At 41.9% G+C, this 27,442-nt stretch overlaps 1 protein-coding gene across 2 annotated transcripts in view; it reads left to right on the forward strand.

The window, feature by feature from the left end:
* The window catches only part of WDR48 (WD repeat domain 48), a 76,500-nt gene that overhangs the window by 23,469 nt on the left and 25,589 nt on the right, over positions 1-27,442 (forward strand). For both annotated transcript variants that reach the window (XM_073630009.1, XM_073630010.1), the window contains exons 6-15: positions 4,765-4,853; positions 12,617-12,718; positions 12,896-13,120; positions 16,489-16,563; positions 16,756-16,858; positions 18,364-18,461; positions 21,444-21,551; positions 21,984-22,080; positions 27,022-27,117; positions 27,213-27,321. In XM_073630009.1, coding sequence (XP_073486110.1) covers positions 4,765-4,853; positions 12,617-12,718; positions 12,896-13,120; positions 16,489-16,563; positions 16,756-16,858; positions 18,364-18,461; positions 21,444-21,551; positions 21,984-22,080; positions 27,022-27,117; positions 27,213-27,321 — 1,102 coding nt within the window. The remainder of the gene's footprint in view (positions 1-4,764; positions 4,854-12,616; positions 12,719-12,895; positions 13,121-16,488; positions 16,564-16,755; positions 16,859-18,363; positions 18,462-21,443; positions 21,552-21,983; positions 22,081-27,021; positions 27,118-27,212; positions 27,322-27,442) is intronic.

Here is a 27,442-nt window from a genome sequence, read left to right on the forward strand (position 1 = left end):
ATTATTGCTGGCCAAGACTGCATAGCTAGTAACACAACACAGAATGTACCCTTGTGGCTAACAGAAGCCAGTGTTAAATAAATCACCTGGACCAGATGGCTTACACCTTAGGCCCCTTTCACATGGGTCACGTCCGTTTTGACTGACTCTGCTTGCTCAGCAGAGATCGATCCGTTGATCTCTGCTGAGCAGGCAGATGACGGGTCCGTCTCAGCTCACTGTGCTGAGACGGACCTGTCAGAACCCCGCTCTCCTCTATTGGGAGATAGGAAGAAACCGGATCTGCCTGTCCATTTTCATCCGATTCCATCCAACCCGCCAAACGGATGGAAAATAGAGGTTCCATTCGTCTGGATTTGGCGCACCGGATAGGAAAGTGACGGATGTCAGCGGACATGTCATCACAAACATCCGTCTCTCCATAGAGGTGAATAGAGCATACAATCAGGTCCGCCTAAAAAAATGGACAGGCGGACCTGATCGGACAGCATGTGTGAAAGGGGCCTTAGAACTTAGCCAGGCTATAGCCAGACTGTTATTCCTAATAGGTAATCACTGGAATGGTACCAGCTGATTGTCGAAAAGTCAAAGTAGTACTAATATTTAAAAATGGGAAAAGAGTCTCCCTCCTCCCTACCCCTCCTTCTCACTTTATCTATTATCTGGTTATAGTACATTAATTAGTTGACTATTTCTGAAACATAGCAGAGCAGCTCAACTGCATATCTTCTTTTTTTTATTTTTTATTTTTGGTGATATTTAACTTAGTTTCTTTTATACTTTTGCTCTGGATGAGCCTCATTCATGAACAATTGTGGTTACAATGCTACAGGCCTGAGCTTGTGTTCTCCATACTTTACTCACAGGTACATTTGAGCTTCTCATTGCTTATTGCCCTATTTTTTTCTCCCTAGATTTAGCTTGACTACAATGTAATGTTTTACACTATTTTTGTACAACAAAATATTTCTATTCCTTATGATAATCTGAATATTTTTTCTGAATATATAGTACTAGACCAATCAACCTAACCTCAAAATTATGTAAACTATTGGAGGGGATGATAAAGGACTATATCCAAGAATGTGCTTATGAAAACCGTATCATGAGTAGTAATCCGCATGGATTTATAAAAGTTCGTTCTTTCCAGACCAATCTGTTAACATTCCATAAGGAGGTGAGCTGTTACCTAGATAAAGGAAGGCCCGTGATTGTGGTGTATCCGGATTTTACCAAAACATTTGATACAGTTCCCCATAAACACTTAAAGCGATAGTAAAGTCCTTGTTATTTTAAAAAAAAAAACAACAATGTTATACTTACCTGCTCTGTTTAGTTGTTTTGCACAGAGCAGCCTGGATCTGCCTCTTCTTGGGGCCCACGCCAGCGCTCCAGGCTCCTCCCTTCTGCCAGGTGCCCCCACAGCAAACAGCTTGCTCTGCAGGAACCCAAGCAGGTATACTCCCGACCTGCGGCTCTGTGTCTATTTACACACGGAACTGTGGCTCGACCTCGCCCCCTCCGTCTTCTGATTCGCTCACTGGCTGTGATTGACAGCGGCGGGAGCCGATTGTAATACATAGCGTGTACTCAGAATGGTCTTGAGTTGTAAGCGGGGTACCCCAAAGCTCTGTTCTAGGACCATTTCAGTTTAATTCACTCATAAATGATATAGCGTTTGGTAAAAAAAAAAGTTTAACCTCTTCAGCCCTGGAAGGTTTTCCCCCCTTCATGGCCAGGCCATTTTTTACGATATGACGTTACTTGAAGGCTTCTTTCACACTGAGGCGCTTTAAATGCGCTATAGTGCTAAAAGCTCCCTGCTAGCAGACGAGAAGCGCTGCTAAAATGACGGTAAAGCGCTGCTAAAGATAGCGGCGCTTTACCGTCCTCAGTGTGAAAGTGCCCTTACTGACAATTGCGAGGTTGTGCAACACAGCTCCCAAATAAAATTGATGTTCTTTTTTTTTTTTCCCCACAAATGGAGCATTCTTTTGGTGGTATTTGATCACCTTTTTGGTTTTTATTTGCTGCGCTTTAAAGAAAAAAAACTATTTTTTACTTTCTGCTATAAAGCACACCTATTAAATGTAAAAATCGAATTTCTTGATAAATTAAGGCCAATATGTATTCTGCTACATATTTATTTTTGGTAAAAAAAAATCCCAATAAGCCTATATTGATTGGTTTGCGCAAAAGTTATAGCGTCTACATATGGGATGTTTTTCTTCTTTTTTTTTTATTTTTTTTTTTATTACTAGTAATAGCAAAGATCAGCAACTTATAGTGGGACTGCGATATTGCAGCGGACAAATGGGCCACCTAACTGACACTTTTGACACTTTTTGGGGACCAGTAACATTATTACAGTGATCAGTGCTAAAAAAAATATGCACTGTTAATGTACTAATGACACTGGCAGGGAAGGGGTTAACATCAGGGGCGATCAAAGGGTTAAATGTGTTCGCTGGGAGTGCTTTCTAATGGGGGGGGATTTTACCCCCTTTATGACCAGGTGTGCTTTAAAAAAAATAAAAATAAAAAATGGAATCGTTTTTATGAAATTTTATCAACTTTTTGTTTCTATTTACAATTTTTTATTTATTTATTTTTTTTACACTGTAATTGCTTGTTACGGTTAGGAATGATCACTGTGTAACAGCAATTGTTTGAATTTCATTCATAACTCATTGTTTACTATTGTGATTGGCCCACAGCTATTACATGCGACTGGGTGCTGTGATTGGCCCAGGTACTCTATGATCGCTGGTGACCAATCACAGATAACACAAGGTTGTAAACAATGATGTAATGAATGGATTCTATTCATGACTATTGCTTACTAGGGGTCATGTGATCGCACAGCGGCCCTATACCGAGCACTGCAATCCACCGCATCCGGGGACACAGCAGGGCGCGGATTATGTTGCTGCACGCCCCAGGGGGTGTGCCAATGCGCATGTGCACTGCTGCGACAAGCGGAGTAGTTTGCTTTGTAGCAGATGAGAAGCCTTGATTTAATTAAAATACATTTTTCAGGCACTTCATATTAATGTGTTCTCATACTGGAATATAAATTCTGTCTCCTCCAACTTGCCAGTGGCTGAGCTGCCACATTTTCACCTTTTGGCACAGCTGATTCTGTGATAGAATTCCTGGTTAATGTTCAGAAAATAAAGATATTGGCCTTTAGTCTGGGGTCTGTTCCTGGTAGTTACAGAAAATGAAATAAACTATTTAGTGTAATATTCATCACATAAGTCAAAGGAAAAGTCTCTGTGGTGGCAGTGCTTGTAGATCGATCCAGGTCAGATCTGGTAGTTGTCTCTCATATCTTACTCCTCTTTGGCAAGCTTACAGTATGTTATGACTATATAAATATATATAGTGAGTGTGTATGCAATGTATGTGTATATATACATATACCCTTCTTTCAGGCCTCCAGGATTTTCTAAGAACTATGAGCGAGTGTGCAACTTAAAAGATCTTCAGTATAACTTATCTGCATGGTTGTTCTAGATCAGCTTCTCAAAGTTTTGAAGCTTGAGACAACCAGGTAGCTTTTTTTTTTTTTTTTTTTTTCTCTTTTCTTTTAAGGAGGTCCGTAATGGCATACCCAGACAGGACTGACTCACAATCCAGTCTGCAAACAAGAGAGAACCTAAGCCAAAAAAAAAAATACATATAAGGGACCATTATTGCAAAAATACTGCCTTCTGATAACTGTTAATATACAGAATATTAAGATAATCCGTATATGGATTCCTTTTTCTGTTTTATTTTTATTTTAAAGTGACCCTGTCATTCACATAAAAAATCCAAATGTAGCTTCCCTAGACCTAGAAGGGATTATACTCGCCTCTCATGCAGCCCGTATCTTTTACCTCAACTAATTTCCACTGTTGTAGCCTTTGTTGGCTTCTTTAGCATTTAACACTTCAGAAATGTTGGATCTCCCACTGCATACCGTGCTTTCATCCTCCAACCTCCTGTGTCTCTGCTGTGTCCTGTAGTGATGTAGAGGTTGGAGGATGGATCATCTGTCAGCAGTTTCAAAGGTAAAAGATATATATATATATATATATATATATATATATATATATATATATATATATATATATATATATATATATAAACCATGGAAATACATGTAACCATTGTATGCACCTCTTGTTTTGTAGCTGGCCATCCCTTGTCACTGTTACTGAGAATAATGTAAATTAAAGGCTTTTGATTAAAAATATCAAATCCAGACTGCCATTATATAACAACCAGAATACACTTTACATTTCTTCAGTTACTTCCTGGTTTCTTACCTAGGCAAATGTCATACATTCCAGGAGTCTTCAGGTGAGGAGGTTTACTCAGCTAAGCACACCCTTCTACAGCATGCCTGAGCTAAGGGCAGATGGATTCCAGAAGTAAATGCTACATAAATCATTTGAACTTACTCAAGATGGCCACAGCCAGAAATGCTAGGGGGAAGTTTTTCAAAGTGATTTCTCAGCAAAATAAAGCATGGAGACATGGATCGATGGGGAAGTTTGCTTTGAATATTAAAAATTAATTAGATCGTGTTTTTAGTTAGTGGTTCTCAGATGCAGTGAAGATCCATTTTAATGAGCACTATCTATGTTGTTCTTGGGTTTGTCTCTCCCATGTTTACACCAGTACTTACAGTGACATGTTGGTGACTTTCATGGAAGGTTTTCCTATTGCTGGCTTTTCTTTTCATTTCATTCAGTTTTATTTTGTGTTCTTTAGCTTCCTCCCTGAGTGGAAACAAAGACTCTATATACAGTCTGGCCATGAATCAGATGGGCACAGTCATTGTGTCTGGCTCCACGGAAAAGGTACGTTGAAATAGTTTTGGAATAATTTTATTTGGTTACATTTAGAACTGAATATGAAACGTTCATATGCATTATCTGAATAGTTATTATGCATAAATATTATAAATGTGTTTAAGTGTACTCACTTAAGCAATGGTCCAATGGTTGCTTCCATGTCATCTGCTTGACCTTTTGCTGACATCAAACAGGTATTGGCATGAAGTCAGGCAGCTGATGGGATAGAAACCTTCAGACCCCTGAGTCTTGGAGCCAAGATTCAGGCTACAAAGGAATATGTACAGTGTATCTAATTAAAGGGACAAATATAGACCTTTTATAGGGATGCCTGCACAATTCTAATAATTTTAAACTGATTAGTCAGATTTTTTTATTTTGTCCATTAATAACTGTCAATCTTTAAAAGAAACCTGTACTGAGAGAAATCTCTATCCTGCCATTGCTGACCTCCTTCTGAAAGTGCTATTTGCCTCTTTCATAGTTTAGTGTTTCTAAGTCACTATTTCAGTATAGATATCCATCGATTTGGGTCAAAATCAACTCATGCTTGATCTTTGTTCTTTTCTTTATCCTACATCATGGGACACAGAGCCTTAAGTAATTACTTAATGGGTTATAGGCTACCTTCAGGTGATGGACACTGGTATACCCAATCCAGGAAGTTCACTCCCTATATAACCCCTCCTCCTTCCAGGAGCACATCAGTTTTTTTCACCAGTGTCTAAGGTGTTGGTCACGAGTGAAGATGTGCTCTGAGGAGCTCCAGGAGGGATCCATGCTGGATTTAAATAGCCTCCATAGACCAGATCCATCCAAAGTGCCACTGAGGCCGAAGTGGATGGTACCTGGGCCTCGTATCCGAAGCACGAAGTTTTGCCTGTAACGCCTCTTTGTAGGGCTGGACCCCGGGTTTTGGTCGTGCTACATTACCTAAAGCTTTCCTGGTGGGGTGCTTTTTACAGGTCCAAGGGAGTGGAACCCTGTTATTAAGGGACCCGGTCCTTGAAGGTTTGCTAAACGCAGCCCGCTGTTGATGGGTGAAGGTTGGATTGTCTGTTAATTCAGCAAATCCTGCGGCGGGGATAAGGTAAGGGAAGAGACTTAGGAACTAAAAAGTCCACCTATGATTTCTTCATTAAGGGAAGAAATGTTGTCATGCCTTAATTTTCCACTAGAGGGAGTCTATGCACATACCTTAATCTGTTGTCTTCACTGTAAAGCTCAGTCTGTGTGTGGCCACAGCAGCTTGCGCGGGGGCATTCTCTCAGGTAAGCAATCTGCCAAAAATGCTTTTTTTCTCCCCCCCTGAAAGGGCCGGAGGGTTAGGGGAACATCAGCGGATTACCCCCGAGGGGTGCGGAGGTCCTGAAGTTATTGCTCAGACTGTTGTTATTTTTTTTTCTTTTGCCTGCTGCTGACAGGGCTCTGCCTACCCCCCCCGTGTTGGGTCGCGCGGGAACATTTTCAAAAATGAACGGGGGCGAGTTTACGGAGGGGACGAGGCCTAGGCACAGTGCCGTGCAACATCCACGAGGACGCACGGCAGGCAAGGATATTGAAGATACAGCTGGGATAGTCTCTCCTCGGCTGACGAGGAGGAAGCAAGCAGTCTGCACACAGGGACACAGGAGCTGTGGAACTTAATGAACGGAACTTAATAGCGGCTTTACTGTCAGGACTATGTTCAGCGATTAAGTGCAAATTATTAGTGCCTCTGTTTTTGTGCTTAGGACTATGCCTACCAAAAAGGTACCAAAGGTTTCACTCCCAGGCGCTAGGATCTCGAGTCGCGTCTCCACGCTGTCATCCTCGCCTGAATTACCAATTATGGCAAGCCAGGGTGAGCCATTGGAACAAAGATGGTGCAACTGCTTCTCACTAAGGATGAGCCCTGGCGTGTTCGCACACACCCATGTGCACAGCCCGCCAGGAAGTCGGCACTGCGCTGCACTAATCACAGGCAGTGAGACATTTCCCGATCTCTGCAGCCACGCATCCGCTGCAATAGGCGCCTGTCAATCCCTAAAGGACCAATTTAGACAGGCCCTTAAAGAGGTTCCTGCACAACAAGCCCAGGAATTGGCTGAACTACCAAAAGCGTTATGCTTTCCCATAGATGCCATTAAAGATTCTATTCACCAGGCATCTCGGATGCCTTACGTTTATGCTATTACATATGCGTAGAATCCTGTGGTTAAAAAATTGGTCAGCCCAAGTACCATGTAAAAACCTCCTAACTGGGTTCCCTTTTCACGGGGAGCGGCTATTTGGGGAAGAATATATCCAAACAATTTCTAGTGGGAAAAGTACACTTTTGCCAGTCAAAAGAAAGTATAAATGCCCTTCATTTAAATGGGCTCTTTCCCCTGCGCCAGGGGCTTCCGCCTCTAGGCAGTGGCGACAGCCTCTGCCGTCAGACTCTAGAGCAGTGGTCATCAACCCTCTCCTCAGGGCCCACTAACAGGCCAGGTTTTATGTATTGCCTTGGGGAGATGCAGACTAGAATACTGCAATCACTGAGCAGCAAATTATATCACCTGTGATGTATTTCAGTTATCTTGCAAACCTGGCCTTTTAGTGGGCTCTGAGGACAGGGTTGGTGACCACTGCTCTAAAGGAAAATCTCAGGGTCAGACCCAGGCTCAAAAGAAGTCCTGGGGCCGGAAACCTGCAAAGTAGAATCCTAAAGCCTTATCATGAAGAGGCAACCCCCCTCACCAAGGTGGGGGGAAGACTTCTGCAGTTATCAAAAGTCTGGCAAGAGGAAATTCAGGACAGATCGGTCATCTCCACGGTAACGCTGGGTACAAGCTGGAATTTTGGGACTTTCCACCGTCTTGTTTCCTGAGGTCAAGCATTCCCAACGATCCAGAGAGAAGACAATCTCTGTTTCAGGCACCAGACCAATTAATATCTCAAAAGGTGATCGTACAGATCCCCACAAAAGAGCAAGTTTTGGGGTTGTATTCAAATCTTTTTATGGTACCAAAACCAAATGGAGATGTCAGACCCATTCTAGATCTAAAAAATCTAAATCCGTTCCTAAAGATGCACTCCTTTCGCATGGAGACGGTCAGGTCAGTAATTTCTATCTTTCTAGGAGGAGAACTTTTGGCATCTATCGACATCAGGGGTGCATATCTGCATGTCCCTATATTTTTCGCTCACCGAAGGTTTCTGCGGTTCGAGGTAGGACAGCAGCATTTCCAGTTTGTGGCCCTAGCCTTCGGGCTAGCTATAGCACCCTGGGTGTTCACAAAGGTGCTGGCCCCACCTCTAGCCTGGTTAAGGGCACAACAGGGCATTACACTCTTGGCGTACCTAGACGATCTCTGGCTAATAGACCAGTCGGTGGCTCGTTTGGAGCAAAACGTACGCATAACAACCAGTTCCCTGGAAAGTTTGGGCTGGATTCTCAACCAGAGAAATCTTCCTTAATACTGCTAAAAAGGTTGGAGTACTTGAGTCTGATCATAGACACAGCCCAGGAAAAGGTGTCCTTGCCTCAGGCAAAGATCAACTCCATAAGAGAGCTGGTGCAGATGGCCAGGTCAAAAGACGATCCCTCCATTTGCCTTTCCATGAGGTTGCTAGGAAAGATGGTGGCTTCATGCGAAGCAGTTCCCTATGCCCAATTCCATTCAAGACTGTTGCAAAACAGTGTCCTGTCTACTTGGAACAAAACAATTCAAGCTTTAGACTTGCCAATGCGGCTGTCCCCAAAAGTGTCCCAAAGCCTCAATTGGTGGTTACTAACCCAGAATCTGCTGAAAGGAAAATCCTTCAGACCAGTTATCTGGAAAGTGGTATCGACAGAGGCCAACCTTTCAGGCTGGGGAGCAGTACTAGAAAAGACAACTGTCCAGGGACAGTGGTCAAGAGCTGAAAGAACCTTGCCCATCAATATCCTAGAGATTCGGGCAATGCATCTGGCTCTAAAGGCCTGGACTTCCAGGTTACGGGATTGTCCTGTCAGGATCCAATCCGACAATGCCACGGCTGTGGCCTATATCAATCACCAAGGGGGCACCAGGAGTCTCTCAGTGCAGAGAGAGGTGAACCATGTTCTAACTTGGGCAGAAAGGAACGTTCCGTGCCAATGGACAGTCTTCATTCTGGGAGTAGAGAATTGGCAGGCGGACTACTTGAGTCGCCAGCAGTTATTCCAGGGGGAATGGTCTCTTCACCCTGACATTTTTTGGACTATTTGCCAAAGATGGGGGACTCTGGACGTAGATCTTCTAGCGTCCAGGTTCAACATGAAGTTAGTCAACTTTGTGGCCAGAACAAGGGATCCACTTGCATGCGGAACGGATGCGTTGGTGACCCCATGGGATCAGTTCTCACTGATCTGTGCATTTCCCCCTATTCAGTTGCTGCCTCGACTTCTTTGCAGGATCAAGCTGGAAAGAAAGCTGGTAATTCTGATAGCATCAGCATGGCCCAGAAGGTCATGTTATGCAGAAATCGTAAAGATGGCAGTGGAGGGTCCATGGTCCCTCCCACTACGGCCAGATCTGCTCTCACAGTGACCCATATATTCCATCCTACCTTACGGTCTCTAAATTTAACGGCTTGGCTATTGAAACCCACGTTCTGAAGAAACGTGGGCTTTCCTGGTCAGTTATCTCTACCCTGAATTAATGCAAGGGAACCAGCTTCCAGAACTATATATTATAGGGTCTGGAGGGCTTATGTTTCCTGGTGTGAATACAAGGGTTGGCACCCTCGGAGATATATCTTGCCTTCTTGCCTTTCTACTATTAGGGGTAGAAATGAAATTGGCCTTGAGTACTATTAAAGGCCAAGTCTCAGCTTTATCGATCTTATTTCAAAGACCGCTTGCTACACATTCTTTAGTCCGGGGTTTTTTGCAAGGGGTGATGCGGCTTAATCCGCCAGTCAAACCTCCCTTGAACCCTTAGAACTTGGAACTTAGTTTTGTCTGTATTTCAAAAACAGCCATTTGAACCGATACAACATATTCCCTTAGTCCTTCTGACAAGGAAGTTGGTATTTTTGGTTGCTATATCCTCAGCAAGGAGGGTTTCGCAATTGTCTGCTCTTTCTTATAAAGAGCCATATTTGATTATTCATGGGGACAGGGTGGTGTTACGCCCTCGTCCAGACTTTTTGCCAAAAGTGGTTTCAGGTTTTCACCTGAACCAAGCTATTGTCCTGACATTGTTTTTTCCAAAACCATGTTCCAGGGAAGAAAAGTCTCTACATTGTCTTGATGTGGTGAGAACAGTGAAAATCTATTTAAAGACAACTGCTCAGATTCGTAAAAATTATGTCTTATTTATTCTGCCAGAGGGTCCTAAGAAAGGACTGGCAGCGTCGAAATCCACTGTCGCTAAGTGGATTCGTCATTTTTTTCCCACAATTCCTTTCAAAATCAAGATTTTTTTTTTTTTTTTTTCACAAAATTGTCATATTAGCAGGTTATTTCTCACACACAGCATATGCATACCACAAATTACACCCCAAAACACATTCTGCTATTACTCCCAAGTATGGCGATACCACATGTGTGAGACTTTTACACAGCGTGGCCACATACAGAGGCCCAACATGCAGGGAGCACCTTCAGGCGTTCTGGAGCACCCAGGCCAATTCTGACATTTCTCTCCTACATGTAAAAATCATCATTTATTTGCTAGAAAATTACATAGAACCCCAAAACATTATATATTTTTTTTAGCAAAGACCCTAGAGAATACAATGGCAGTCGTTGCAACTTTTTATCTCGCACGGTATTTGCGCAGCAATTTTTCGAACGCGTTTAAAAAAAAAAAAATAGCCCAATGTTTTTGCATAATGTGAAAGATGAAGTTACGCCGAGTAAATAGATACCTAAGATGGCACCCTTCAAAATTGCACACGCTCGTGGAATGGCTCCAAACTTCACTACTTAAAAATCCCCATAGGCGACGCTATAAAATTTTTTACTGGTTACATGTTTTGAGTTACAGAGGAGGTCTAGGGCCAAAATGATTGCTCTCGCTCTAACATTCGCAGCGATACCTCACATGTGTGGTTTGAACACCGTTTTCATATGTAGGCGGGACTTACATATGCGTTCGCTTCTGCATCCAAGCTTACGTTGTCCATTTATACAATATTTCTAACACAGAGCATGTACGAACCAAAAATGACACCGCAAAATAGATTCTCCTGATTCCTCCTGAGTACAGCGATACCACACGTGTGAGACTTCCACAGCCTGGCCGCATACAGAGGCTGCGTATGGCCGGGTATGGTGGGGGGTATGGCAGATTATTTCAGGGTATTGCAAGGTATGGCTGAGCATGGAGGGATGGATGGCTGGATGTGACTGCAATTGTCACAGAGCAGCGCTGTGGGCACTACAGATCCAGCTCACAGCGCTGCTGCCATCCAATCTCTCCCCCTCTCCTCCCACACTGTACCGATTGGTACACAGAGGGGAGAGAGGAACCGGCGTCATGATCATTCTTGACGGAGCGATCACGTGGTAAACGGCCGCTATCAGCGGCCATTTACCGTGATGCGCTGGGTCCGGTCACGGATGTTCTCAGGTGCGCGCCAGAGCTGGATTCTGGGAGGACGTCACTGTACGACCTCCCAAAGTTATGCAACCGCCCTGTAGCCATCATTCGGCTATGGGCCAGTTGGCAAGTGGTTAAGGAGTAAGAGTCCCCCTTTTCAAGTTAAGGTGCACTCTACCAGGGTGGTTAATGCTTCTTGGGCAGTGCGTCACCAGGCCTCCATGGCTCAGATCTGTAAGGCCGCAACTTCAGTACATACATTCACAAAATTTTATCAAGTGGATGTAAGGAGGTATGAGGATTTCGCCTTTGGGTGCAGTGTGCTGCAGGCAGCAGTATCAAGTCCTCTAGTGTGGGGGTACCCTCCGGGTTGTGTCTCCCTCCCCTCAAGTAGCATTGCTATGGGACATCCCATTAAGTAATTACTTAAGGCTCTGTGTCCCATGATGTCCGATTAAAGAAAATAGGATTTTTATGACAGCTTACATGTAAAAATCCTTTTCTTGGAGTACATCACGGGACTCGGAGGTCCCTCCCCTCTTTTTGGGATTTAAGTATATTGCTTTACTACAAAAACTGATGTGCTCCTGGAAGGAGGAGGGGTTATATAGGGAGTGAACTTCCTGGATTGGGTGTGCCAGTGTCCATCACCTGAAGGTGGCCTATAACCCATTAAGTAATTATTTAAGGCTCTGTGTCCCATGATGTACTCCAAGAAAAGGATTTTTACAGGTAAGCTGTTATAAAAATCCTATTTTTCTGAGAAGGTAACTCAGAAGGTACTGAAACCAGTTATCATTGTGACAGCCAGGCAGCTTGCATTTTCAGAAGATGTCAGCAATCACAGACTTTATATCTTTCTAAATGCGGGTGGCAACTCCCCTCACTTCCTGTGCTTATATAAATGTCATTGTGGCAGGAGGTGAAGGGAAATCTTCAATGAGGGCAACAGGCTACAATGAATGTGAACAGAGGTTCCAGCCTTTTTTCCCCCCAATAAGAAGTGTTTTTATGTGTTCTTTTGTACCGGTTAGAGAAATGTTCCTGTTTTGTGTGACAATGTTGTTTCTAGGACAAGAAGTGAGGGAAGATCCCTCAAACGGGGCTATAGAAAGCAACACAAAAACACTGATGGGTTGTAACAGTACCTATTCATATTTCATTTGTTTGAGAAGTTTCCTGTCTTACTGAATACATGAAAATGTTAATTAGGCCCCTCCTTTTTCTTGATCACAGGTGCTAAGAGTTTGGGACCCCAGGACCTGTGCCAAGCTGATGAAACTGAAAGGACACACAGACAATGTAAAAGCTTTACTGCTAAACAGAGATGGCACACAGGTATAAGCCCAATTTTCTTTTATTCACAATTTTACCCAGTATCTGAATGTCTGTAAGTTAGCTTGTCTTCTGTTTTTTTTTTTTTTTTTTTTTTTTAAGCTGGCCTGCTTGGGGTGTATAACATAACATTTTCCCAATGGATGTAATGTTCTTAATTAATGGGCCTCTTATTTATAGTGTCTTTCAGGCAGCTCAGATGGCACAATCCGTTTATGGTCTTTAGGCCAGCAGAGATGTATAGCCACCTATCGGGTGCATGACGAGGGTGTCTGGGCTCTCCAAGTTAATGAAGGCTTCACCCATGTGTACTCCGGAGGGAGAGATCGCAAGATCTACTGTACAGATTTGAGAAATCCAGATCTGCGGCTGCTCATCTGTGAAGAAAAGGCTCCTGTTTTAAAGGTTAGTTTTTGGAGTATTTTTAGAGGATATTTATAGAGGTGTGTGTTTTTTTTTTTTTTTTTATCTTTCAATGCTGCAGAATTCCTCATTTCAAAGTAATGAATAATATTTTAAGTATATATCCCCTTCCCGCCGACCGTACGCAGATGTGCGTACTCGGCTTTCGGGGGTTATACCGGGATGATGCCCGCATCATCATGAATGGCTTCGTTTCAGCCTTCTAATTGTAAACGCGGAAGCGACGTCATGACGTCGCTTCCCGTTTACTCGGCTGCCAATGGCGCAGAATTTAAAAGAATACACAGTATTTGAAGTGCTTTGAAGTGCAGAGGAGGGATCGGGGGTCTTTTAGACCCCCGATCCCTCCATTAAGAGTACCTGAGGCTGTCACCACCTATTACTGTCTCAAGGGATGTTTACATTCCTTGTGACAGCAATAAAAGTAAAAAAAAAAACATTTTTTTTTAAACACAATTTATAAGTATAAAAATAAATAAATAAATAAAAAAAAAATTTTTTAAAGCGCCCCCGTCCCTGCGAGCTCGCGCAGCGAAGAAAACGCATACGGAAGTCGCGCCTGCATATGTAAACGGTGTTCAAATCACACATGTGAGGTATCGCCGCGATCGTCAGAGCGAGAGCAATAATTCTTGCCCTAGACCTCCTCTGTAACTCTAACCTGGTAACCGTAAAAAAAATTTAAAGCGTCGCCTATGGAAATTCATAGCTACCATAGTTTGTCGCCATTCCACGAGTGCGTGCAATTATAAAGCGTGACATGTTTTTTATCTATTTACTCGGCGTAACATCATCTTTCACATTATACAAAAAAATTGGGGTAACTTTACTGTTTGCATTTTTTAAAATTCATGAAAGTGTCCCTTTTCCAAAAATTTGCGTTTCAAACACCGCTGCACAAATACCGTGTGATATAAAATATTGCAACAATCTCCATTTTATTCTCTAGATTCTCTGCTAAAAAAAATATATATAATGTTTGGGGGTTCTAAGCAATTTTCTAGCAAAAAATATGGATTTTTGAAAACACCAAATTTCAAAAATAGGCTTAGTCATGAAAGGGATATAGATCTATGTGCTTAAAGCGGAGTTCCAGCCTCGGTGAAAAAAAAATAGTCAGCAGTTACAAATACTGTAGCTGCTGACTTTTAATATAAGTACACTTACCTGTCCAGGCAGCCCGCAAAGTTGGCACCCAAAGCCAACGCGTCCATTGGCTTGGGATGTAGGCGCCGGCGTCCTTACTAAAGCAAACTGGAAGTGAAGCCTTGTGGCTTCACAGCCTGTTTCCCACTGCGCATGTGCGATTCGTGTTTTCTGGATGGTCCCTTCTTCTGGGACACACACAAGTCCCAGAAGGCGACAGAAGGAAGGAGGATGGCACAAAAAAAACAGTGGAAGTTACGTACCTTCATCACTATACTTCATCACTATACATTTACAAGAGGGTGTAACACACTTATAGAAATGTTTTGCTAGCAGCGTTATTGAGAAAGTGTCTCACCATCACCCCACACTGGCTGAGGGTGTAACACCAATATAATTTGATAAGGTTTCGTTTACACTTCCTTTTTTGTCTCTCACCAGCAACCTGTGGGGTTTAACACCAAAGGTAACCATGTTGGTTCAGAGACGTATTGTGCAGAGGGTGTAACACATTAGTACATTTCTGTTATAAGTGCTATATTTCCCTTGTTTTCCATCACCCTGGTTTAATACAAATACATTGAGTCGGATTATCATTTATTCCCTCGAAAGCTCCTTTCTAATTTGTTGCATCTTGCAGAGGGTGCAACACATTGAATATTAGTGTAAATTACAAGGTATTGCACCTTGAAGAGAGTGTATATCAGCATATAAATCCAGCATATATTTATATTGTTTCTTCTGAGGCTTTATAGTATTGCACTCTGCAGAGGGTGCAACACAGAAGTATTACTATATCAGGTTTAAAATCTAACACCTAAGCATTTTCTAATCAGAACAGCGCCACACCTACACTCTCCTTTAACTAATTTAAGTATACTCCACCTTGGTAGTAGTATATTTGTAGGGGCAGCAGTTCATGTTAGAGTTTATCTGCTTGTACTTCTTTCCTGTGCGTAGATTCACACATAATCTTTCATACCAAAAAGGTATGAAAAATATAAATAAAAAATATCCAAAAACGAGGGGAGGATGTGGTGTATGTTGATTTCAAACAGAGTTAAATTTTTGCCTGGAACTCAGCTTTAAGAGATCAATGACGTTGATGTAAAATGTTTTTTAAATGTGTGTAAACCTGTATTTTATGTATAGTTGGGAATCCTATATGTACACGAATGCAACCATATTTGTTCATCAGCTTACTCCTTGAAAGCTGTGTACCATGCTTCTATAATCTTATCTCAAAGTTGTTAGTCAGAGCCATAGTATTAGGTAATATGCATAGAATACAATACAAAATAAGGAAGAGGAAATATGTAAAAATGTCCCATAGATGTAACTTTTAAAGAAAACACTGCAATAGTAACTCAAAATTTGTGCTCATTGAAAATACCTTGTACCTTCAGTTTGGAACAGTTGCATGCAGTTGCTCTGAGATAATTAGGCTAGTTGTACTTGGCTTGTATTTTTTCTGATTCCTGCTGAATTGGCCAGAATCCTATCCATAAGTAGTCCCATCAGCATGACTCAGCTCAACAAAAGTCGCAAAAAAATCAAGTGATACAGGTGAAATAGTATTGGCTGAACAGTGACTGCATCCTTTACAGTCAGTTTGGATATTCGGTACACCATGGAAGCTGCAGGTGTCTGAATGCAGTAACCAACAGTGGAGATTCCTCCATCCATGCTGTTTATTGTAGATGGGGGAATTAATTAATTTCTCTTGTTTAGCCCCATGTGCTAAATGAGTAAAACCTATGCATGTTTGGCTAGGCTCCGATTAAACTTCCTTCTATACTGTTGTGTGATTGGGTACCTCAACTGTCTATCTGCTATGTAACAAAAAAGAAATGGCTGCACATCGATGAAAGTCCAATGCCGTTTATTAAATTGCCAGGATGACATCAAAAAGGACACCAACACACAGTCTTGTAGGCGTGTTTCACACAGTACAATTGTGCTTACTCATTACCATCATTGTCTATCTGCTATACTAGTATGCCTTTATAATTTGTGAGTAAAGGAGCAACTTACTTAGAAACCAATGGAACGTGATCTATTAAGGATATCTCACATTGAAAAATGGTTGTTTTGTTTCATTGTGTAGTTTTCCATGTGGTGTTTAGTCACCTATAGCTATTAGTGCCACAGTTGTCCATGCATTGTGATATTTTATGTAGTAGAGACTCTGTTTGTCTTTCCAGATGGAACTTGACAGATCTGTTGATCCTCCAACTGCCCTTTGGGTTTCAACCACCAAGTCATCTGTTAATAAATGGGTAAGAATTGATTTTTCGTTTCGCTGTTTGGTTTCTGTCCCTGTGGCAGAGCTGTATCTCCAGCTCTTAGAACTAGAATTCCCAGCATGGCAAAATTTGATGGAGTTTGTAGTTCTGGTACAACTGTTTTGTTTAATGTTTTATTCCTAATAATTCAGGAATCAAAGTTAATGGGACACTGTTCTCTTTTAGCCTATAAAGGGTATTCTGAACTTCAGAGCCTCAGGAGAATATGAAAATGATTGTAGCACACCGATGGGCCCAATCTGCTCACAGCCTGACCAGGTCATTAAAGGTAATCTTAAGCTCTCATTCCACACTAAATAGACTGTGTTCTTGTGTAGCTTTTAAGTACTGGTTTATGCCAAAGAAGTGTACATATTTGTTTTGTTAAAAGAGAAGACTCTAAGACTGAGAACCGAGCAATTAAACACTGCTGATCTGCTCTGCCCCTAAACCCCCCCCCCCCCAAGCTCACTGGAACTCTGAGCTGTGGAGGGAGCGGCTGACTAAGGCTCTCAGTGGCTCGCTGAGAGGCTGAGCCAGGGCCATTTCAGGCATGTGGGCAGATCCCACCCTTATTGTCGCGATCTTGCCCGAGTCTGGACTGGCTCTGTGACATCAGCCTGTCTGCTGAAAACGGGTCGCAGGATTGCAGAATGAGCTTTGTCTGTACCCCTTTAAAAACCTCTGTGGTAATGTGTATCATTTTGTGCTTGCATTATAATTTTTATGTTTTCTGGTGCACAACTATTTTTATTATAAGGCCCCTTCCACATGGGGCGGATCCGTTTAATGGAGTCCGCCAGCTCAGCAGGATAGCTCTCAGTTGATCTCCGCTGAGCCAGCAGATGACAGGTCCATCTTTGCTCACTGAGCAGGGAGGGGCCTGTCAGAGCGCCGCTGATTCCTATAGAGAGATCGGACGAAAACGGACAGCATGTCTGTTTTTATCAGGTCTCATCCGATCCAATCCGCAAAGACAGATGGCAAACATATTGCCATAGTCTGTTTTTAGGGGATTGGATGGCAGACCGGTGTCAGCGGACACATCTTCGCTGACATCCATCTACCCATAGGAGTCAATGGATGGCCCGCTCGGATCCTGAAAAACGGACAGGCGGATCTGAGCGGGCTTATCGTGTGAAAGGGGTCTTGGAGAAACCTAATTCTAAATTATTCTATCTGAGAGACAATGTTGCCATTCTATGCCAATCAGGATAGGCATCTCTAGTTAAATTATATATGCATATGCCAAACTGTATTTGTTCCCAATTTTCTAAAAACAGACCTCTTTGTTTTTGGTCATCTTGGACACTTTGGCTTCAAACACACACAACTTGTCCCCCCTCCCTCTTCAGCCCTGGCATTAGCTGAGGACCTGGAAGGGGCTAAGGAAGCCTGTGTCAAAGATGATTCAAAAGAATTTCAGCACAGCGGTAGCAATGAATTTTCAATTAAATACAGCATAGCTTATGCTTATGTAAATACTTTAACTAGAGATGGTTTATCTTAATAGGAATGGGTTACTTACAGGGATTGAGTAGCATTATATTTTGAGCACTAGACATTTGCTCTTGACTGTGTTTCTACTCTGTATTCCAAACTGATCAATTAAGATTCCTTAGTTTTTTTTCTTTTTAGTCCTCACTGTGCATGCATCAGCATTGTTCAAACTATAGATAACATGAAAAAACTATACTTTTTTATTTTATTTTTTTAATTTAAGACATTAAAAGTGCATTTTTTTATTTATAGTTAGTTTTTCCATTTGGTCGTTGTTTCTGTTTCTCTCTCCAGGAGGAGCTAGCATTATTCAGTGCAACATTCTTAATGACAAAAGGCACATACTAACCAAAGATACAAATAACAACGTGGCCTATTGGGATGTTTTGAAAGTAAGTACTAAAATGATACTGTAATAGTACCCTTAATACAGAATTTGAAATTCTGACAGTTCATCAGGGACTAGCTGAATTTCAATATATGTATGGGCACTGTGGTTGAATAGAAGTCAATTTACCAATCGACTTTTGTTTAGCCGACCTCTTGAAAAAAGCCTCACTGATCTGTATATTCTGACGGTCAGGCAGTCTCCCCGCTGTCAGAATACAGTGACACAGTGGAGAGAGATTCCCCCATCCACCTCAAAAGTGTGGGTGGGGTAATCGGGTTAAATGAAAAAAATTCTGATCCATCTATGGCCAGCTTTAGGCTGGCCATACATTATACAGTTTTCTGGTTCAATTTCCTTCAGCTTTACCTTTAACTATGTAGTGCAAGGGCCTGCCTGATTGCATGCAAATTGAAAGTGTTTAGGTTTGACCTCATATTATATGGTTTTGGAAAATTGTGCAAGAAAATTGTATAATGTATGGCCAGTCTTACACATACAGATCAAATTAGCAGATAAGCTATAATTTACAAAGACTTGGGGCCAATTCACACTATGTGCACTGCAGTAAAATGTCTGTCACAGCAGGGACACAGGAAACAATTGTTTCCTGTGTGTCCCATTCACGCTGCAATGCAGTCTAGTGCTGCGCTTCAGTGTGCTGCGATTAAAATGCAGACATGCTGCATTTTATCACAGCACAACGGGCCTGAATCACAGGGCAATATCGGGCAACACAGCGTGCCGCCTGACATTGCGGTTTGTTAAGTATGTTTTTTACACTTCAAATAAAGCTTGTACAAAAAAAAGGGAGCTGTGTGATGTGCTGAATCGTGTATCACACTGCCCCTTAACATCCAGCAATGCAGAGAGGCTGGAGCGCCGAATCGCACCAGCTGCTCTGCGATTTCACACAGTGCAAGTGTGAATTCGCTCTTAATCAATTTGGTCATTTAAGCATATTTTGTACAAAATCAATCAGTGACAGACCTTAAACAGCTGAATTGGGTATTCTTCAAGCTTTGATTAAAGTATAACTAAAGGCAAAACTTTTTATTTATTTTTTTATATAGTTTTCAACAGAGTGGAGAGGGATTAGAACACCTCCGTTTTTATTGCTGTCTGTACCCCTGTTAAGGAGATTCACTCTCTCTATTTGCTTGCTCACCATTATCATTGAAAATGAAAGTAAAAGAAAATCTCAAATTTTGGGTTGTCCCAAGAAAAGTAATAGAGGGGAAATCTTCAAATGGGGACACTAGTTCTGGTGACCTGGAGGTCCCCAAAGAATTCCCATAATTTTTTTTTAAATCAGAAAGGTGTTTATTGAACAAATTCACATAGCTTCCATTGTACAGACATCATGCAACAACATACATTCATGTAAATATTGCATAGTACGTTCCACTCATCATTTGTTACCGAAAATCTTGTATCATTTCAATGCTCTACTACTTTACAATCAGCAATCATGAACCTCATGAGCCCCCACCGGGGCACTGCAACAGTCTGGACAATACCAGCTCCCTAGGACTCAGTCCAGGGGTATCTAACCATGGTGCCCAAATCTTCTCAAATCTATTGGAACTGCCTCTGTGTTGATAAATATATTTTTCCATAATCGGGGTGTTACCCATATGCGTTATCCAAGATTTCACTGATGGTGGCGAGGCCGATTTCCAGCCAAGTAGTATAAGTTTGCGTGCCTGGAACAGTGCCCTAGTAAGTGCTAGTCTAGTCATCTCTTCCGGCACAATATCTTCTAGGGCTCCTAAAATACAGTGAATTGGATCAAGGGGAATAGTGGTCTGGAACACTTGTTCCAATAACCTCACTCCAATACCTATGGAGTTTTGGGCATCTCCATAGTAGGTGAATGAGATCACCTTGATGTCGTTCACATCTGCTACATATAGGATCAGGCCTCTTACCCATATTGTGAAGTTTAAGTGGGGTGTAATGCACTCTAAGTACAATATATAGTTGGGATACCTTTTGGGCCACATTGAGAGAACATATATTAATGGATTGCAGAATTTCTTCCCATTGATCTCCCGTAATTGGGCCTATGTCCTGCTCCCATAGGGACGGTGCCTTAGTCGGGTGCGCTTTCAAAAGTTGCATCAATAGCATTTGATAGCAATATGAGATAAATCCTTTAGTTGAATTCCCATAATTTGCAGGGATTTCCTCTCACTTCCTGTTTGGCTATGGGACAGGAAGTGAAGGAAAATCTCCGCAATGAGACACAAACAAAAAAATCTCACAAGGGTTATAACCCTCCCTTACTCAAAATTACATAAAAAAGTTTTGCCTATAGTTCTACTTTAAGTCAGCGATTAATCTCTTTGAAATTGTAGGGTCTGCATATATCTTTCCCTCTTGGCTTTCTGTTATATATTATCTGAGACAGTTTGAGGCCTGTTGTGTTTTTTTTTTTTTTTTTTTTTCTTGTATTGCAAATGCACCTTATACATTGCATGAACTACATAAATGTGTGTTACAGCTGAATGCTTGCTAATTTAGGCCTTGCAAACAAGTATTTTTTGACTGTTTAAATGGCTCACTTATTGCCAAACAGTGTATAGGTAATTGAAGCATGCATTACTGGACCGCTTCGCTAAGTGGTCTGGTCATTGCCTACACCAACCCCTTAATGTTTTTGTTGGGAGATTGATTATTTGTGCATTTTCTACAGCTCCACGCTTACAACTTTGGTGCTGGTCGGGATGTAAGGCTCTTCAGGCTCCGCTTAGACTACAGGAAAATGGTGCCCAGGCCGCTTACAAGATCAGCGGACTGTAAAGCTAAAATAGTAAAATATGATGAGCAATGGCTTCAGCTCGATTTTTCCACCCATAAAAGAACCCCCCCCCCAAATGCATTTGTCCATGTGGGGCTTAATCATAGAGGCATTATTGTACTATTTGTTTTGCTTAAATTTTGCTTATTTGGAGAGTGCTAACTGTCTGTTTTGATTTTTCAGGCTTGCAAAGTTGAGGATTTGGGAAAAGTGGACTTTGAAGAAGAAATTAAATCCAGGTTTAAGATGGTTTATGTTCCAAATTGGTTCTCTGTTGATCTAAAGACGGGGGTAGGTGTCCTTATGTGTATTTTTTTTGAACATGTGTAGTACTCAGAGGGTGCACTAGGTGGCAGTGCTAGAGAATACTGTATTTTGCTTTTTGCAATTTTAAATATTAAAAAAATTCAACTTTTGAATATAAATTTCTCATATCCACACTCTCCCTCATCTCTTTGACTAGCTCATTTGGGGTAAAACATGTTAGAGAGGGTGGAGTCTCAGCAGGGCACATGTTGTTCATATAAATATAAAAATTTACTGTGCTTGGGATGATAGATGATCTTCCAGGAAAGTAGCCAACAGATAAATTTGTCCTATTAAGTCTCGTGTTAAAAAATATATCCTGTTTTTCCAGTACACTGGATTTCATTTTTTTTTTTTATTGTAAATTATTATTGGTAAATGTAACCTCCACATTTTGACAGTGTGTCTTGTTGGCAGATGCTGACCATTACTTTAGATGAGAGTGACTGCTTTGCAGCCTGGGTATCGGCTAAGGATGCTGGCTTCAGCAGCCCCGATGGATCCGATCCAAAATGTGAGCCAAATTGTTATTACTGTTGTGACAATGTTTGACCAGGAAACCAGGTTTTGTTAAAACGAAGCTCCATACAGAGACTTTTATGCATATAAAGGGTCTTTTTTTTTTTACCTTCTGCAAATGTGTGATTCATTGTGATTGTAATACTGAAGACACTGCTAAACCAGTCTTTGTAACCAGAAAAAAACATGCACTAATGGAAGAAGCTCCAGACCAAAGGATGAGAGTTCAGATTCATTTATTATTTTATGCAAAAAAACAGCCAACACGTTTCAGGGGTCAGAAAAACTCCCCCATCATCACGGCTTCAGTTAAAAATAAGAAACTTGAATGGAATCAAGCTCTTGAGTGAGCAAGCAGATACTACTGGCAAGTAACTTCTGATCTAGCAATTGGCTTCCCTACACAGATTCACACAGCAAAGCTCTATTTTGGGTCCATTCAAGGCTTTTATTTTAACTGAAGCCCTGATGAAGTGGGAATTTGTTTTTATTACCCCCAAAACACGTTGGATGTTTTTATGGTATCAATTACCGTATATACTTGAGTATAATCCGAGTTTTTCAGCACATTTTTTTGTGCTGAAAGTGCCCCCCTCGGCTTATACTCGAGTCAAGCACTTTTCTGGTGCAAAGAATGACATTTCCGAACCGAATTTGGGGCCCCGTATCTCGGGACCACTTGATGCTAGGAACCCCAAATTTGGTGTGCAAACCCGGTGGAACTAGCACTATAATATATCCAATATATGTTGTAGTGCTAGTTTCACTGGATTTACACACCAAATTTGGTGTTCCTAGCACCAAGTGGCCCCGAGATATGGGGCTTCAAAGTCGGTTCGGAAAATGTCATTCTCTGCTCCAGAAAAGTGCTTGACATTTTCTGAACCGAATTTGGGGCCCTGAATCTCGAGGCCACTTGGTGCTAGGAACCCCAAGTTTGGTGTGAAAACCCAGTGAAATTAGCACTACAACATATCCAAAGCTGGGGTTCCTAGCACCAAGTGGCCCCGAGATATGGTGCCCCAAAATTGGTTCGGAAAATGTCATTCTCTGCTGCAGAAAAGTGCTTGACATTTTCCAAACTAAATTTGGAGCCCCGTATCTCGGGGCCACTTGGTGCTAGGAACCCCAACTTTGGATATGTTGTAGTGCTAGTTCCACTGGGTTTGGGGGTTCCTAGCAGCAAGTGGCCACAGGATACGGGACCCCAAAATCGGTCAACTGTGTCCATCTGCAACAATGTCATTTCGGGGCCCTTTGGGTCCAGAGACCCCAAATTTTGACTGCAGCTAGGGGGCATCTAGGAACCCTTAACTACCGAGTTTGAAGTTCGGTGGACCTATGGCTGCAAATAGGCACAGTGAGGCTGCAAATGGGCATTGTTGACCCTCTTTTCCACTTACAGTAGCTGTGCATTTCTCACCCTAGGCTTATACTCGAGTCAATAAGTTTTCCCAGTTTTTTGTGGTAAAGTTAGGTGCCTCGGCTTACATTCGGGCCGCTTATACTCGAGTATATACGGTAATAAATTAATTTGGACTCTTTATCCTTTGATCTGGTACTACTTCCATTAATGCATGTTTTTTTTTTTTTTGTGGAATCCTGCTGGGGTACTCACTGGAGGGTAACCTTGTCTGTTGCAAGCTTTTCAAATGTTTTTGTCCTCTTACTTTGTATGAACTCACATCAAAGTCCTGGCGCCTCGTGGATGCCTTTTCTTCATTGAAATCAGTCTTTGTTTCTTGCATAACAAGGGCATTTTGTCTCTTATTTCCTGTTTGTATGGCTGGTGGCTGCTGTGCCCGCTCCTTTCCCAGGTGAAGTTCTACTTTACTAGCGACAAAAAATGTCGCTACTGACTGTAGTAGAAGTGTTGGCCTCCCAGTCTGTCCTGCCCCTGACAACGCTATTGATAGACAAGCCAAAGCAGTGGTGTGTATAGCTACAGTCCTGGCCAAAAATAGTGGCACCCCTGCACTTTTGTCAGATAATGCACCATTTCGCCCAGAAAATTGTTGCATTTTAGGCATTCTCATGTTTGTTTACTTTGTTTGCATTGGTATGACACAAAAGTGGAAAAACAAAAAGCCAAATCTAACACATTCTAGGCAAAACGCCAAAATGGAGTGGACAAAATTATTGGCACCCTCAATTTAATATTTGGTAGCACACCCTTGGAAAAAATAACTGGAATCAATTGTTTCCTGTAACCATCAATGAGTTCCTTACACCTCTTTACTGGAATTTTTGACCAACTCTTCTTTCACCAACTGCTCCAGATCTTTCAGATTGGAAGAGTTCCTTTTCCCAACTTCTGATTGGGGGGGCTCTCCACAGGTGCTCTATAGGAGTTAGATCTGGACTCATTGCTGGCCAGTTCAGTACTCTCCAGTGCTTTTGTCTTAAACCATTTTTGGGTGCTTTTTGACATGTGCCTCGGGTCATTGTCCTGCTGTAAGACCCATGACCTCTGACGGAGACCCAACTTTCTGACACTGGACCCTACATTGCACCCCAGAATAATGCCATGCACATGGTCAAGAAATCCAGTGCCTGAAGCAGCAAAGCAACCCCACAACATCCAGTGAACCTTCACCATGACTGTATTCTTTTCTTTAAAGGCCTTTTTTTTTCTGAAAACCGTAGCATTATGGGCTTTACCAAAAAGCTGTAATTTTGTTTCGTCTGTCCACAGCACAGTCTCCCAAAGGGATTTTGGCTTCCTCAGGTAAGTTTTGACAAACTCCAATCTGGCTTTTTTATGTTTCTGTGTCAACAGTGGGGTCCTCCTTGGTCTACTACCGTAGCATCCATTTTCATCCAGATGGCGACATATAGTGCAATGTGACACAGTTGTACCCTGTGCCTGAAGGTCAGCTTGAATTTGTCTGGAAGTTAATAGAGGTTCTTTATCCACCATTCAAACAATCCTTCGTTGCAATCTTTGATCAATTTCTCTCTTTCGTCCACGACCAAGAAGATTAGCTACAGTGCCATGGGCTGTAAACTTCTTGACAATGTTGCGCACAGTGGACACAGGAACATTAGGATCTCTGGAGATTAACTTGTAACCTTGAGATTGTCCATGCTTTTCCACAGTTTTTGTTCTCAAATCCTCAGACAATTCTTTGCTCCTCTTTTTCTTCTCCATGCTCCATGTAGCACACAGACACACAACAAAAAAGGTTAAGTCAATTTTTCACCATTTTAACTGGTTGCTGGTGTGATTTTTATATTGTCAGCACCTGTTAAATGATACAGGTGAGTCTAACTACAAGAGCGTCACAAACTTGGAATGCAATTATTTCTTACAATTTTGGGAAGGTGCCAAACATTTTGTCTAGTCCATTTTTGGAGTTTTGCGTGGAATGTCAGATTTGGCTTTTTGTTTCTCCACTTTTTTATGTCATACCAATACAAACAAAAGAAATAACCATGAGAATGCCTAAACATTTGTAACCGTAACACTTTTCTGGGCAAAGTGGTGCAATATATGACAAAAATGCAGGGGTGCCAATATTTTTGGCCATGACTGTATCTGGGCGGAGTCAGAATTCTATGACAGGCAGCCATGTGGATGGAGTCAGGAGGCTATGACAGGCCTCTATGTGGGTGGAGTCAGAAGGTTATGACGGGAAACTATGTGGGTGGATTCAGAAGGCTGACCGGCAGCTATGTGGGTGGATTCAGAAGGCTATGACAGGCTGCTATGTGGGTGGAGTCAGAAGGCTATGGCAGGCCTCTATAGGGGTGGAGTCAGAAGGCTATGGCAGGCCTCTATAGGGGTGGAGTCAGAAGGCTATGACAGGCCTCTATGTAGATGGAGTCAGAAGGCTATGACGGGCCGCTATGTGGGTGGAGCCAGAAAGCTATGACAGGCAGCTATGTGGGTGGAGTCAGAAGGCTATGACAGGCAGCTATGTGGGTGGATTCACAAGGCTATGACAGGCTGCTATGTGGATGGAGTCAGGAGGCTATAACAGGCCGCTATGTGGGTGGAGCCAGAAAGCTATGACAGGCAGCTATGTGGGTGGAGTCAGAAGGCTATGACAGGCAGCTATGTGGGTGGATTCACAAGGCTATGACAGGCTGCTATGTGGATGGAATCAGAAAAGCTATGACAGAACCTTCTGTTATAGAAAAACGCATGTAAAGAAAAACATCTGTTACAAGTAAAGTAAACCTGGTAAATACTAAGTAAATAGTATTATGGTATCTTTTTTTTTTTTATATATACGTGTAAGGTAAACATATATAATTTCATAATAATCTTTTTAACTTGTTAAAGCATATCTAAACCCAAAAACAAAAAAATGTACTGTGGCTTAGATGTGTGGTGCCTGCATTAGTTTCCTTCTTTAGGCTTTTTTCCTTTATTTTCACTTGGAGATTCTGTCAGTTAGACAATTTCCTTGTAGGGTGACCATGCTCATTCACAATACAGTATCTATGGTGGAGCAGTGTTTTTACCCTAGGCTGCTTTTCTGATTTGGACCACAAATACCTCCCGCTATCCTCTCCTCCATTATATAGGGAGGGAATAGGGGTGTAATTGCTGTGTAGTTTAATCTAAGGGTTAGTAATCTGCAATATATTACTTATTCTTGATTTGGATATATTTCCATGTTTCAAAAGTCTTAATTCATAGTATTTGTAATTCTACTGACAGCTATACATCTAGCGACTCCATACATATGGAGGTTCTGCTTCATGTCTTTTCAGTGACATTCAATGCTGACTTCTCTAAAAATGTCAACATTTAGTACAATAGCAAAATTATAGAAGAAAAAGTATGCTAAAATGTACCGAATAACCCTAATTCTCAACTTTTTTACTTGAGTTTAGGCTCTGGATCCTTAGTTTTATTTTAATTTCTTTGTCACCAAGACAGACTTGTGTCAACATAAAGAATAAAAGTAGTGTTTTTTGTTTGCAGTGAACCTTGGGGGTCTTTTATTACAAGCATTACTTGAGTTTTGGCCAAAAACTCACATCAACCCCATGGAGGAAGAGGAAAATGAAGTCAATCACGGTGAGGTGACAATCTGTGAAGGGAAGCCTACATTGTGAATATGACTGAGGAATCCATAACTGATGTTTGCCATCTCTGTCTTTTGTCTTGTGCAGTTGTAAATGGAGAGCAGGAAAATCGGATCCAGAAAGGCAATGGCTATTTTCAGGTGCCACCTCATACTCCAGTAATCTTTGGTGAAGCAGGTGGACGTACTCTATTCAGGTATAGCCAAATCCATAGTGAAGGCTCCTTTCTGATCTTATATTACTTGCATGTGTCATGTTTTATAACCGTTGCTTTTGTGGACAAGAAGACAAAGCCAGCAGTAAAAAAAAAAAAAAAG

Source organism: Aquarana catesbeiana, linkage group LG05 (assembly GCF_042186555.1).
Source record: "Aquarana catesbeiana isolate 2022-GZ linkage group LG05, ASM4218655v1, whole genome shotgun sequence".
NCBI classification, from domain to species: Eukaryota; Metazoa; Chordata; class Amphibia; order Anura; family Ranidae; genus Aquarana; species Aquarana catesbeiana.